At 42.2% G+C, this 13,468-nt stretch overlaps 1 protein-coding gene across 3 annotated transcripts in view; it reads right to left on the bottom strand.

The window, feature by feature from the left end:
- The window catches only part of mcf2a (MCF.2 cell line derived transforming sequence a), a 131,637-nt gene that overhangs the window by 25,320 nt on the left and 92,849 nt on the right, over positions 1-13,468 (bottom strand). For all 3 annotated transcript variants that reach the window (XM_061930616.2, XM_061930617.2, XM_061930618.2), the window contains 9 exons: positions 12,059-12,250; positions 11,813-11,984; positions 11,149-11,225; positions 10,988-11,073; positions 10,857-10,923; positions 10,678-10,793; positions 3,499-3,568; positions 1,111-1,203; positions 912-1,004 (listed from right to left, as the gene is read on the bottom strand). In XM_061930616.2, the coding sequence (XP_061786600.1) occupies positions 912-1,004; positions 1,111-1,203; positions 3,499-3,568; positions 10,678-10,793; positions 10,857-10,923; positions 10,988-11,073; positions 11,149-11,225; positions 11,813-11,984; positions 12,059-12,250 (966 nt within the window). The remainder of the gene's footprint in view (positions 1-911; positions 1,005-1,110; positions 1,204-3,498; positions 3,569-10,677; positions 10,794-10,856; positions 10,924-10,987; positions 11,074-11,148; positions 11,226-11,812; positions 11,985-12,058; positions 12,251-13,468) is intronic.

The raw sequence follows: 13,468 nt of genomic DNA, 5'->3' as shown, positions 1-13,468 counted from the left end.
GTGACGTTCATATAATGCCAATATTCAGTGTTTTATCGTCCATAGTTAATATTGTAACATTCTTTATTTTCATGTATATTCTGGGTGTCTCATTCAGTAAAAAACATTTAAATTCCATTCTGTTTTTTAGGGCGGTCTGTCATAACGTTTTTAGCATTCAATCCATACCATACCATACCAATCAGACATTAATGTGAGTTTTTGTATTAGTGTTCCTAAACATAGAACCCAAGCACACATACTGTACAGCAAATTTTCACATCTTACATAAATATATATATGTATATGTATATGTATGTATATATATGTATGTATATATATGTACGTATATATATATATATATATATGTATATATATATATATATATATATATATATATATATATATATATATAAATATATATATAAATAGATATACTAGCCCCCTGACACATTTTTTTAATCTAAATTTGGCTCCCCGAGTCAAAATAGTTGCCCAGGCCTGAAGTAAACTTAGACTTAGACTTCCTTTTTATTGTCATTCAAATTTGAACTTTACAGCACAGATAAGAACGACATTTCGTTACATAAGCTCATGGTAGTGCAGGATAAAAAAGCAATAAGGTGCATATATAAATAAATAAATATATATACATAATATATAAATTAAATAAATATATATAAATAAATAAATAGATTACTGTACAGATAAATATATTGCACTTTTTCCACGTGTCCACGTTTATGGATGTATGTTATATTGTCTTTTTTATTCCAGCGAGTTAATCCATTTTGGGGGGAGTTGAGGGGATAATTTAATTATGATGCATTATTAATTAATTATTAATTATTAATTAAGAAAGCATTATTACATTTGTGAAGGCATGAAAGTGCACCCCAAGGTTGTGGTGGCGTATTTCTTCACCGTCGTACCTTTAGCAGCAGCTGATATTTGGTGAGGCGTTGCACAGGTTTCAGCAGGTAAGAGTCAAGGCCCAGTTTGTGTCCCAGCTTCTTCTGACACTCCTTCATGGAGCAGATAAAGAAAAGTGTTGGATCAAAACAGCCAAAAAAGATGAGTGAAGTGAGAATGTGCAAAAAAAAATAGCTCATAAAGGAGAGGAGAAATAACCTGAAGGAAGGCGCAGTCAGAGAACTGTCGCCACAGAGCGTCCGAACGTGGTTTATTCTGACAGTAGCACTCGTACATTTGGAAGTGGTCTTTCTGCTGACACACAAGTCAGGAATAGTTTTCACTCTTAAAGAGATCCGAGACATTTTTTTTTTAAGATTGTGTTTTTGGTACTTAAATTATCCTAAAATGACAGCACAGTTTCATCCCGGAAATGTTTATTTATTTTTTAAACTCATGATGTCAATCTGGACTGTCAAAGTTTTTATTTTCCATATTTGTCCACTAGATGGCCCTACTCTCGTTTGATAATGTACCAGTAAAATACATTGTGTAAATGGTAAATAAAAACTGAATACAATGATTTGCAAATCCTTTTCAACCTATATTCAATTGAATAGACTGCAAAGACAAGATATTTAATGTTCACACTGAGAAGCTCAATTTTTTTGCAAATAATCATTAACTTAGAATTTAATGGCAGCAACACATTGCAAAAAAGTTGGCACAGGGACATTTTTACCACTGTGTTACATGGCCTTTCCTTTTAACCACACTCAGTCGTATTTTAGGCTTCATATTGCGCCACACATTTTTAATGTGAGACAGGTCTGGACTACAGGCAGGCCAGTCTAGTACCCGCACTCTTTTACTACAAAGCCACGCTGTTGTTACACGTGCAGAATGTGGCTGCACGTGTTACTGAAATAAGCAGGGGCGTCCATGAAAAAGAAGTTGCTTAGATGGCACATATGTTGCTCCAAAACCTGTATGTACCTTTCAGCATTAATGGTGCCTTCACAGCCTTGGGCACTAATACACCTTCATACCATCACAGATGCTGGCCTTTGAACTTTGCGCCTATAACAATCCGGATGGTTCTTTTCCTCTTTGGTCCGGAGGACAAGACGTCCACAGTTTCCAAAAAACATTTGAAATGTGGACTCCTCAGACCACAGAACACTTTTCCACTTTGCATCAGTCCATCTTAGATAAGCTCGGGACCAGTGAAGCCGGCGGCGTTTCTGGGTGTTGTTGATAAATGGCTTTCGCTTTGCATAGTAGAGTTTTAACTTGCACTTACAGATGTAGCGAGCAACTGTAGTTACTGACAGTGGTTTTCTGAAGTGTTCCTGAGCCCATGTGGTGATATCCTTTACACACTGATGTCGCTTTTTGATGCAGTACAGCTTGAGGGATCGAAAGTGATGGGCATCCAATGTTACGTGCAGTGATTTCTCCAGAATCTCTGAACTCTAAATTCCTTGCAATAGCTCATTGAGAAATGTTGTTCTTAAACTGTTCAACAATTTGCTCCCGCATTTGTTGACAAAGTGGTGACCCTTGCTCCATCCTTGTTTGTGAATGACTGAGCATTTCATGGAAGCTGCTTTTATACCCAATCATGGCACCCACCTGTTCCCAATTAGCCTGTTAACCTGTGGGATGTTCCAAATAAGTGTTTGATGAGCATTCCTCAACTTTCTCAGTCTTTTTTTGCCACTTGTGCCAGCTTTTTTGAAACATGTTGCAGGCATCAAATTCCAAATGAGCTAATATTTGCAAAAAGTAACAAAGTTTACCAGTTTGAGCGTTAAATATATTGTCTTTGCAGTCTATTCAATTGAATATAGGGTGAAAAGGATTTGCAAATCATTGTATTCTGTTTTTATTGACCATTTACACAACGTGCCAACTTCACTGCTTTTGGGTTTTGTATATTATTTTAGATTAAAATACATAAAGAAATAAACAAACAGTGGAGCTGTTACAGAATGTGTTGAATTCAATTGACATGTATTAGTTTGTATTTATATACAAATAACCATACATAGAAAATGATATTGCTTAATACTCCTCGAAATATATCTTGCGCAAATTATTGGAGTTTTTTCAATTAAAAAAAACTGTGGATTTAAGTCAACATGTTGGTATTTAAAAGGGGTTCAAAACCCCCAAAATATAAAGCTACTTGACATGTACATTTTAGAAGGAAGTAGTTTTCAAAGACTTGACTCAACAAAATCATATGCTGTATATAGTTGATATACTCACAGTTTCAGAGAGTGTGTGAGACTTTATTTTTTTAAAGGAAAAAAATGCAATGTACTGTATTATCCATCTTAGGGCCTAATATTGATGATGTAGTTTAATGAAATTAATTTCCTCTATAAAAGAATATAATTATGGAGATATCCCAGCTCTAAAGGCTTAAAATCAATAATGAATTCTTCTGATCTTGGTCAGGGTGGAGTAGTTTTGACTCGTTACAAGTGGAAAATATTGCAAATGTGATATAAAATATGTCCCGGGTAGCTTTGAGGAAGCTTAAAAAAATATTTCCATTATCATAAATAATGATATTAAAACAAGAACAAACATGCTCACCCTCGCTAGAAAGCAGATTCCAACACCTTCTGGAGTCTCGAGGCATCCCTCCAAGTCCTGGAGAAATACTCTAAGTTCCCCCCCAAAAAGGTAAAAGTAGACAATGTCAGTTTTTTATGCACAAAATTAAACAACTATATGGACAAATTATTAATTACACAATTATTCATTAATTTGAAACATGAGTATTTATTGTACCACTAAAACTTAACTTTAAATATGGTTTTAAAACGGATATAAATGAGTAAAAATAATAATAGTAATAATACATTCAAATAACAATATCGATATGATATAAATCTTATTCAGTTTTTCCATTGTTGTTGTTTTTAATGTAGTTTTTTATCTTTAACACTTATTTTGCCACCATTTTATTTTGTGTCGAATAAAATGTTGTCATGTTCTGTGGTCTGGATTATATTTGGTTATTTTCTGGTTGTTTAAGACTCTTTTAGTTCCTGTTTAAGCTCCTTTGTTTGTTTAGTCACCATGGCAATTCATTAGTTTCACCTGCCTCATTTGTTTGGACTCACGCACCTGTTCTAATCATGACATTATTATTCAAGCTTGGGTTGCCAGTTAGTCTGCCTAGCGACACTGACACTGATACTCTGGATTGACATTATTCATACTCTGATTTTGCTGTTCATGCCATTGATTCATGCTCTGCCAAGAAAGTTTTGTTTCATGTCCATAGTTTCTGCCCATGTGTTAGTTTTGTTCCCTGCGCCAAGTTTGTGTCTCCGCCTTGTGTGCGCCTTTTGTTTTTCCCTCATTGACTTTGAATAACGAAATCATGTTTTTACCTGCAAGCCGTGTCCGGTCAAGCCCGGTTGCATCCCGGGAAAAAATCCACGCAGTAAGCTGCGTAAAAGTCCTCGCCTTGACAAATGTTTCTTAATTAAATGCAAAAAAATCCTCATATCTTTGGACAATTTTGAGTTGTTTTCTTTTTAAGGTCAAAGCATAATAATTGTGTAAATGTATAGATACATTTTTTAAGTACATTGTGTTTGCGCAAGGTACTTTTTTTGAAACCTTTATTTTGTTAGCGCAATCAGACCGGATCAAATCAAATCAAATCAACTTTATTTATAAAGCACATTTAAAATTTACCACAGGGGTAGCCAAAGTGCTGTACAATGGACAGGTTAAAAGATAAAACGAGTACCGAGCAAACACAACACAACACAAACAGAACACGATAAAAAATAAATAAATAAAATAGAATAAATAAAAACATAAAAACAGGTTCACAGCAGGTGTATTATGGGGCACCATTGCAGGATGGATATCACTCAGTGTTAAAAGCCATGGAATAAAAGTATGTTTTTAAGAGAGATTTAAAAACAGGAAGAGAGGAGGCTTGTCTAACACTCTGGGGTAGGTCATTCCAGAGCTTGGGAGCAGCAACGGCGAAAGCTCTGTCACCTCTAAGCTTCAGCCTTGTGTCAGGGACCGTCAACAGCAGCTGATCGGCTGATCTTAAGGATCGGGTGGGGCAGTAAGGCTGAAGGAGGTCGGAGAGATAGGTTGGCGCGAGGTTGTTTAGACATTTAAAAACAAATAAAAGGAGTTTAAAATGTATTCGATAACGCACAGGGAGCCAGTGAAGGGACGCTAAAATAGGGGTGATGTGCTCACGTCTGCGGGTCTGTGTTAGCAGACGAGCAGCAGAGTTCTGCACGAGCTGCAGGCGGGCGAGGGAGGCCTGTGGTGCACCGCGCTATTATTGTGAAGGCGGGAAGTGTGCTGTGCTGTTGTCAACTTTACGAGTAAAGAGTCGACTCACTTTAGGGTTTACTAAAAAAAAAAAAAAAAAAAAAATAAAGAGAGAGAGAGAGCCAGCCTCTCAAGTTGCGACTGCTGTCCAGTTTGTCCGTTCATCTAATATAAAATCTTCTTAGTGAGAAGAATTATCATATCAGACAGAAAATAAGCAAGTATCACCCTTATTTGAGATATTTAATCATACTTAGATTTCAGTTTTTGCAGTGTACCGTTACAAGCTCCGGAATATGCATGCACGTTAAGCGGGCCATTAAAGGGGAACATTATCACCAGACCTATGTAAGCGTCAATATATACCTTGATGTTGCAGAAAAAAAACATATATTTTTTTAACCGATTTCCGAACTCTAAATGGGTGAATTTTGGCGAATTAAATATTCGCTCTCGGAGCGATGATGTCACAACGTGACGTCACATCAGGAAGCAATCCGCCATTTTCTCAAACACCGGGTCAAAACAGGTCTGTTATTTTCCGTTTATTCGACTGTTTTCCGTACCTTGGAGACATCATGCCTCGTCGGTGTGTTGTCGGAGGGTGTAACAACACCAACAGGGACGGATTCAAGTTGCACCAGTGGCCCAAAGATGCGAAAGTGGCAAGAAATTGGACGTTTGTTCCGCACACTTTACCGACGAAAGCTATGCTACGACAGAGATGGCAAGAATGTGTGGATATCCTGCGACACTCAAAGCAGATGCATTTCCAACGATAAAGTCAAAGAAATCTGCCGCCAGACCCCCATTGAATCTGCCGGAGTGTGTGAGCAATTCAGGGACAAAGAACCTCGCTAGCACGGCAAGCAATGGCGGCAGTTTGTTCCCGCAGACGAGCGAGCTAAACCCCCTGGATGTCTTGGCTCACACCGTCCCAAGATGATCAAGAGAAGACTATCGACCCTAGCTTCCCTGGCCTGCTGACATGAGGGTATGTCTGCAGAATATATTAATTGATGAAAATTGGGCTGTCTGCACTCTCAAAGTGCATGTTGTTGCCAAATGTATTTCATATGCTGTAAACTTAGTTCATAGTTGTTAGTTTCCTTTAATGCCAAACAAACACATACCAATCGTTGGTTAGAAGGCGATCGCCGAATTCGTCCTCGCTTTCTCCCGTGTCGCTGGCTGTCGTGTCGTTTTCGTGGGTTTCGCTTGCATACGGTTCAAACCGATATGGCTCAATAGCTTCAGTTTCTTCTTCAATTTCGTTTTCGCTACCTGCCTCCACACTACAACCATCCGTTTCAATACATTCGTAATCTGTTGAATCGCTTAAGCCGCTGAAATCCGAGTCTGAATCCGAGCTAATGTCGCTATAGCTTGCTGTTCTTTCCGCCATGTTTGTTTGTGTTGGCTTCACTATGTGACGTCACAGGAAAATGGACGGGTGGTTAAAATCAGGCACTTTGAAGGTTTTTTTAGGGATATTGCGTGATGGGTAAAATTTAAAAAAAAAAAAAATCGAAAAATATAATAAGCCACTGGGAACTGATTTTTAATGGTTTTAACAATTCTGAAATTGTGATAATGTTCCCCTTAATCAATTTTTACATTTTTATTTTTTTTTCCCGATTACTATGTTTTCATAATCGTGAGAAAAAGCCACGATCGAAATCGAAACCCCATGAATCGTCCAACCCTAGACGAAAGTACTGCACTGCAAAAACTGAACTCTAAGTAAAATTAAATATCTCAAATAAGGGTGATATTTGCTTATTTTCTGTCAGTTTAAGATAATTCTTCTCACTAAGCAGTTTTTATGTTAGAGTGTTTTACTTGTTTTAAGTCGTTTTGGTCCTAAATGATCTCAGTAAGATATTATAGCTTGTTGCTGAGATTTGATGACCTATATTGAGTAAAACATGCTTGAAACTAGAATATCAACTGTTGCAAAGCTGTGTCATCAACACTCACAAGTATAAAACTGTCAAGCCTTGGTCCTGGGTGTTTGCTTTTCCAGGATGCAACGGAAAGTTGGCACGGGCGAGACGGGAATGGAGGTACATGATTTATTTATATTTATCAAAAAAGGAATAAATGAAAGCGCGCACAGTGGCGGAGAATAAACTATGAAAAAACAAAAAGACTATAAACATGGAACCAAAACTTACTGTGACAAGGGACATGAAGAAGGATCATAGAGGAATGGACAGAGCATAAATGTGGTGCGGTATGGGGTGCGAGGTCGTCAGAAAAACAAACTGAAAAACACTGAACTTAAATACTACAGACATGATTAACGAAAACAGGTGCGTGACTCAAGACGTGAAACAGGTGCGTGACGTGACAGGTGAAAACTAATGGTTGCTATGGTGACCAGACAAGGGAGTGAAAAGACAGAAACTAAACAAAACATGACTTAAAACAAAACATGATAATACAGACATGACAGAGCCCCTCCCTTAAGGACAGATACCAGATGTCCAAGAAAAAAAACTTAACAAAAGTCATGGGAGGGCGGGAGGGGGACATGGCGGTGGGTCGCCAGACCACGTGTCCCCGTATCCACCGGGGCAGAGTTAGGTGGCGGCGGCGAGTGGAACGCCGCTGCAGCAGGCGAGGCGGGCGCCCAGGGAATGGCCACATTCGTGGCCGACTGGGAGGTGGGCGCACTTGGCGTGGCGGGCGACCAGGTAGCGGCCATATCCGTGGCCGACGAGGAGGCAGGCGCGTCGTCATCGTGGCAGGCGTGGCTTGGCGTGGTGAGTCAGGCGGCGAAGCTCGGCCTGGCGCGTCAGGCGGCGAAGCTCGGCGTGGGTCTTGGTATAGGTCTTGGCATGGAGGGTCTTGGTCTTGGCATGGCGGGTCTTGGTCTTGGCATGGCGGGTCTTGGTCTTGGTCTAGGTCTTGGCATGGCGGGTCTTGGTCTTGGTCTAGGTCTTGGCATGGCGGGTCTTGGTCTTGGCATGGCTGGTCTTGGTCTTGGCATGGCGGGTCTTGGTCTTGGCATGGCGGGTCTTGGTCTTGGCATGGCGAGTCTTGGTCTTGGCATGGCGAGTCTTGGTCTTGGCATGGCGAGTCTTGGTCTTGGCATGGCGAGTCTTGGTCTTGGCATGGCGAGTCTTGGTCTTGGTCTTGGTTTAGCGTGTCTTGGTCTTGACGTCGAGCTGGTACCGGAGCTTGGCATCGTGGAGCTGGTACCGGAGCTTGGCGTCGTGGAGCTGGTTCCGGAGCTTGGCGTCGTGGAGCTGGTACCGGAGCTTGGTGTCGTGGAGCTGGTACCGGAGCTTGGCATCGTGGAGCTGGTACCGGAGCTTGGCGTCGTGGAGCTGGTACCGGAGCTTGGCGTCGTGAGGCTGGTACCGGAGCTTGGCGTCGTGGAGCTGGTACCGGAGCTTGGCGTCGTGGAGCTGGTACCGGAGCTTGGTGTCGTGGAGCTGGTACCGGAGCTTGGCGTCGTGGAGCTGGTACCAGAGCTTGGCGAGGAACTTGGCGTGGTGGAGCTGGTGCTAGCCTTGGTGCGGCGACAGGTGCTAGCCTTGGTGCAGGTGGAGGTGGTCTAGCTGGGGGTTGCGGCTTGGCATGGTGAAAGACCGGTGGTGGTGGCCGTGCTGGAGGCTGTGGCTTGGCAGGTCGGAAGACTGGTGGTGGCGGCCGTGCTGGAGGCTGTGGCTTGACAGGTCGGTAGACTGGTGGTGGCGGCCGTGAGGGAGGCTGTGGCTTGGCATGGTGATGCCGAGCCACCCCACCAACACAGCTCCCGACCCCAGCCCCCCCCTCAAGGGGCGGATACCAGACGCGCTCCCTGCGGTCTGGAACTCTCTCTAGGGGTGGGCGGAGGGAGGTCTGGAGGAGGGCTGAAATTTCCCCTTTAAGTTGTCCACAATGTTTGTTTTTTATCCCCCACCTGGGGTTGTGTGGGCGGAAAAAAAGAAAAAAATTGTGACGGGGGCGGGACTTGAGTCTTGGGTGGCGGGGCATGAGTCTTGGGGGGCGGGGCATTAAATTTGGGACGTGGCTTGGACTGATTAGACCTGATCTCTAAAAACATGTTCTGATAATGATTTATCAAAGTCATGCCATTAGTGTTTTTAGCTGGAGGCGGGTGATTTAAAGAAAAAGTATTGAAAAAAAAATCCTGGTCTGTGATGTCATCATGGGGAAGCCGGGCAGACTGCTGCTTGCTTCCGCCCGGAGGGGGCGGGGCTTGTGGGAGCGGCGTGTCCTGCTGGCTCGCGGAAGTTTTTCCCCGTCCTTGGCGACGTTTCCGGGACGGGAGCGACGCACCGATCGGCACCAGCTTGCCTTCATTCCCCCACATCATCCCCCTGCGCTCCCTGGGGGAAAAGCGCAGCGTCTCTGCCTCCATGGCGCGCAGCACCTCCCAAGAAGCTTCATCCACATTGTCCAACTCGGCCAACTTACTTGCGGAAAAGCGGGTCTGCTGACGACCTACTGTCAAGCCTTGGTCCTGGGTGTTTGCTTTTCCAGGATGCAACGGAAAGTTGGCACGGGCGAGACGGGAATGGAGGTACATGATTTATTTATATTTATCAAAAAAGGAATAAATGAAAGCGCGCACAGTGGCGGAGAATAAACTATGAAAAAACAAAAAGACTATAAACATGGAACCAAAACTTACTGTGACAAGGGACATGAAGAAGGATCATAGAGGAATGGACAGAGCATAAATGCGGTGCGGTATGGGGTGCGAGGTCGTCAGAAAAACAAACTGAAAAACACTGAACTTAAATACTACAGACATGATTAACGAAAACAGGTGCGTGACTCAAGACGTGAAACAGGTGCGTGACGTGACAGGTGAAAACTAATGGTTGCTATGGTGACCAGACAAGGGAGTGAAAAGGCAGAAACTAAACAAAACATGACTTAAAACAAAACATGATAATACAGACATGACAAAAACTAATTTTTCAAAGTAATAATTTCTTACTTCAAGCATGAAAAAAAAAATCATGATGCCGAGCGCATAACATTATGTCAAGATAATGGCACTAGCATTTACTTCATTTAAGAATATTTTTCAGCATATCGAGCAAAAAGGTGTCTTTTTTTTCCTACCAAGAAAAGTGCACTTGTTATTAGTGAGAATATACTTATTTTAAGGTATTTTTGGGTTCATTGAGGTTAGCTAATTTTACTTGTTTTGGAAAGTCTTGACAAGCCGAATTTTCTTGTTCTATTGGCAGATAATTTTGCTTAGTTCAAATAAAATACCCCTCATTTTTGTATTTTTTTTTTCTTGTTTTTGAACACTGACTTTTTGCAGTGCATGCTCGTTAAGCGGCCCATTAATTTTTTTTTTTCTTCTTCTCCCCGATTATTATGTTTTCATAATCGTGAGAAGAAGCCACGATCGAAATCGAAACCCGATGAATCGTCCAAGCCCAGACGAAGGTACTGTGGTAATAATCCACATAAAGGACATGCCTGCTGTGGAAATTGTAGATGTCTGACATGTTTCCAAAGAGGACGCCTCTCTTGCTGCGCAGGGCGGCCGGCAGGAGACCCGACAGAAGTGGGTTATCCATCTCAGCCTTGTAGCCCTGCAAACATGCCAAACGAACATCAGTTAGCAGGCTGGACCACACCACGATAATTGTTCTCACCAGAAGAACGGACAGCAGCTCCTCCACGTAGATTCTCTCCGTCTCGATGAGTTCCCTCATCACATGACTGGGACACACAAATAAGTTAGTTCTAAAGACATGGATGGACAGAAAGGGTGTCTCCTCCTCACCGCTTGAGAACATCAGGGCTGTCCTCACCCTCCACGCCGTACGTCACGCAGCTGCGACTCTCCTGGTAGTGGTGGATGACCTCGATCTGGACACACCGCATCCTCCTCAACCATTATTTTTACTACAACAACAAAGACCAGTGTGTGTGTGTATTTCTTACTGTGCGAGAGTTAGGGCCTTTGCGAGACGCCCTCTTTCCAGGAAGCGGCAGGTCAAAGGTGAATTTCAAACCATCAGCTGTAAAAAAGGCAAGTGGGGGGAAAAAAAACTTACTGAACTTTGTTGGTTCAATTCAGTCCATATTTTGGTAATATGCACACAGGACAGTGATTATGTCAATCTGTTCCAAAGATTATTTTGATTTAATTTTGCCACTAAAATGTTTTTGATAGTAAGTCTTTGCTGTAGTCCAGCATTCTGTTTTTGTTTACTCAGTAGCCGGTTCAGTATTAGTTTCGTTCTGCGTAGCCTTCCCTAAGCTTCAATGCCTTTTCTTAGGGGCATTCACCTTGTGTTTATTTTTGGTTTAAGCATTAGATAAATTTTTACCTGCACACTGCCTCCCACTGACATTTACAAATCAATTAGCTACCGGCTGCCACCTACTGATATGGAAGAGTATTACACGGTTACTCTGCCTAGCTCTAGACATAACCGACACTCAACAACAACACATCATTTGCAGACTATAATTACTGGTTTGCAAAAAATATTTTTAACCCAAATAGGCGAAATTAGATCATCTCCCACGGCACACCAGTGGTTGAAAAACATTGTCCGAGTGTACTTCATACACAAATGTTTAAAGCAAACATGGACTGTACCGTGCTTGGGTGAGAAGATAGGGGACTTAGAGCGAGGCGGGTTCTCAGCACGGGGCGCCACCAGCTGGACTGGGCGGACATGTTTATCAGCCAGCTTCCTTAGACTGGCTTGTCTATTCTGGACCATCTGCTGCACGGCTGCATGCTTCTCAAACGTTTTATCAATTTTCACCTGACAGGTTAAGGCGGGTGAAGGTAAGCGCTTTGATTTTGTCGTATTTTGTAGTGTAGCAGAACGCCGTGCACCTGCAGCTGAGGGGTGATGACAGCCTCATACTCCAGCGCAAGAACGTCAGGTCCTGATGTCATCAACGATGGCGCCCGGTCCAGGAAGCTCTTAATGGCCTTCAAAGCAGCCTGAGCCCCTTCCTTGGACTGGAACTTCTCCACCAGCTGATTGGCCAGCAGATACGCTCCATCATCACACCAGGTTTGGGCCTAAGGAGGGGAAAGAGAGTACTATAAAGGTGAAAACAGGCCCATGCACGGACGAAACTAATACTGAACTGGCTAGAAAGTAAACAAAAACAGAATGCTGGACGACAGCAAAGACTTACTGTGGAGCAAAGACGGCGTCCACAATGCGCATCCGAACATGACATGACAATCAACAATGTCCCCACAAAGAAGGATAAAAACAACTGAAATATTCGTGATTGCTAAAACAAAGTGGATGCGGGAAATATCGCTCAAAGGAAGACATGAAACTGCTACAGGAAAATATCAGCAAAAGAGAAAAAGCCACCAAAATAGGAGCGCAAGACAAGAATCAAGACACTACACACAGGAAAACAGCAAAAAACTCCAAAATAAGTCAGGGCGTGATGTATACTTGCCAACCTTGAGACCTCCGATTTCGGGAGGTAGGGGGTGGGGGGGTGGGGGGCGTGGTTGGGGGCGGGGGCGTGGTTGCGGGCGTGGTTAAGAGGGGAGGAGTATATTTACAGCTAGAATTCACCAAGTCAAGTATTTCATATATAATGTATATAAGAAATACTTGACTTTCAGTGCATTGTAGCTATAAATATATATTTCTTTTATTATATGTATATATATATATATATATACATATATATATATATATATATATATATATATATATATATATATATATATATAAATAAGAGAAATACTTGAATATCAGTGTTCATTTATTTACACATATACACACACATAACACTCATCTACTCATTGTTGAGTTAAGGGTTGAATTGTCCATCCTTGTTCTATTCTCTGTCACTATTTTTCTAACCATGCTGAACACCCTCTCTGATGATGCATTCTGCTTCGTCTCCTTGTTGTGTGCGCAGTTGTGCACTGCACTCTCTAAAAGCCCTAGATGTTATTGTCACATATGCATGTACAGTAGATGGCAGTATTGTCCTGTTTAAGAGTGTCACAACATTGCTGTTTACTGCAGACGAACTGCTTTACGGTAGACGAAAACGTGACTGCTGTTGTTGTGTGTTGTTACCGCGCTGGGAGGACGTTAATGAATAAACAATAAACCCACATAAGAAACCAAGAACTCGCCCTCGATCATTCTACAGTTATAACGTGATTGGGCAGGCATGCTGTTTATATTGTGGGAAAGCGGACTCAGGTCCGCATGGAGCTGGAGGGGGCGTGAATTCCGGGAGATTTTCGGGAGAAAAT

Source organism: Nerophis lumbriciformis, linkage group LG36 (genome assembly GCF_033978685.3).
Source record: "Nerophis lumbriciformis linkage group LG36, RoL_Nlum_v2.1, whole genome shotgun sequence".
NCBI lineage: Eukaryota > Metazoa > Chordata > Actinopteri > Syngnathiformes > Syngnathidae > Nerophis > Nerophis lumbriciformis.
The sequence above is the reverse complement of the archived record's forward strand: the minus strand, read 5'-3'. Positions and strand labels throughout refer to the sequence as shown.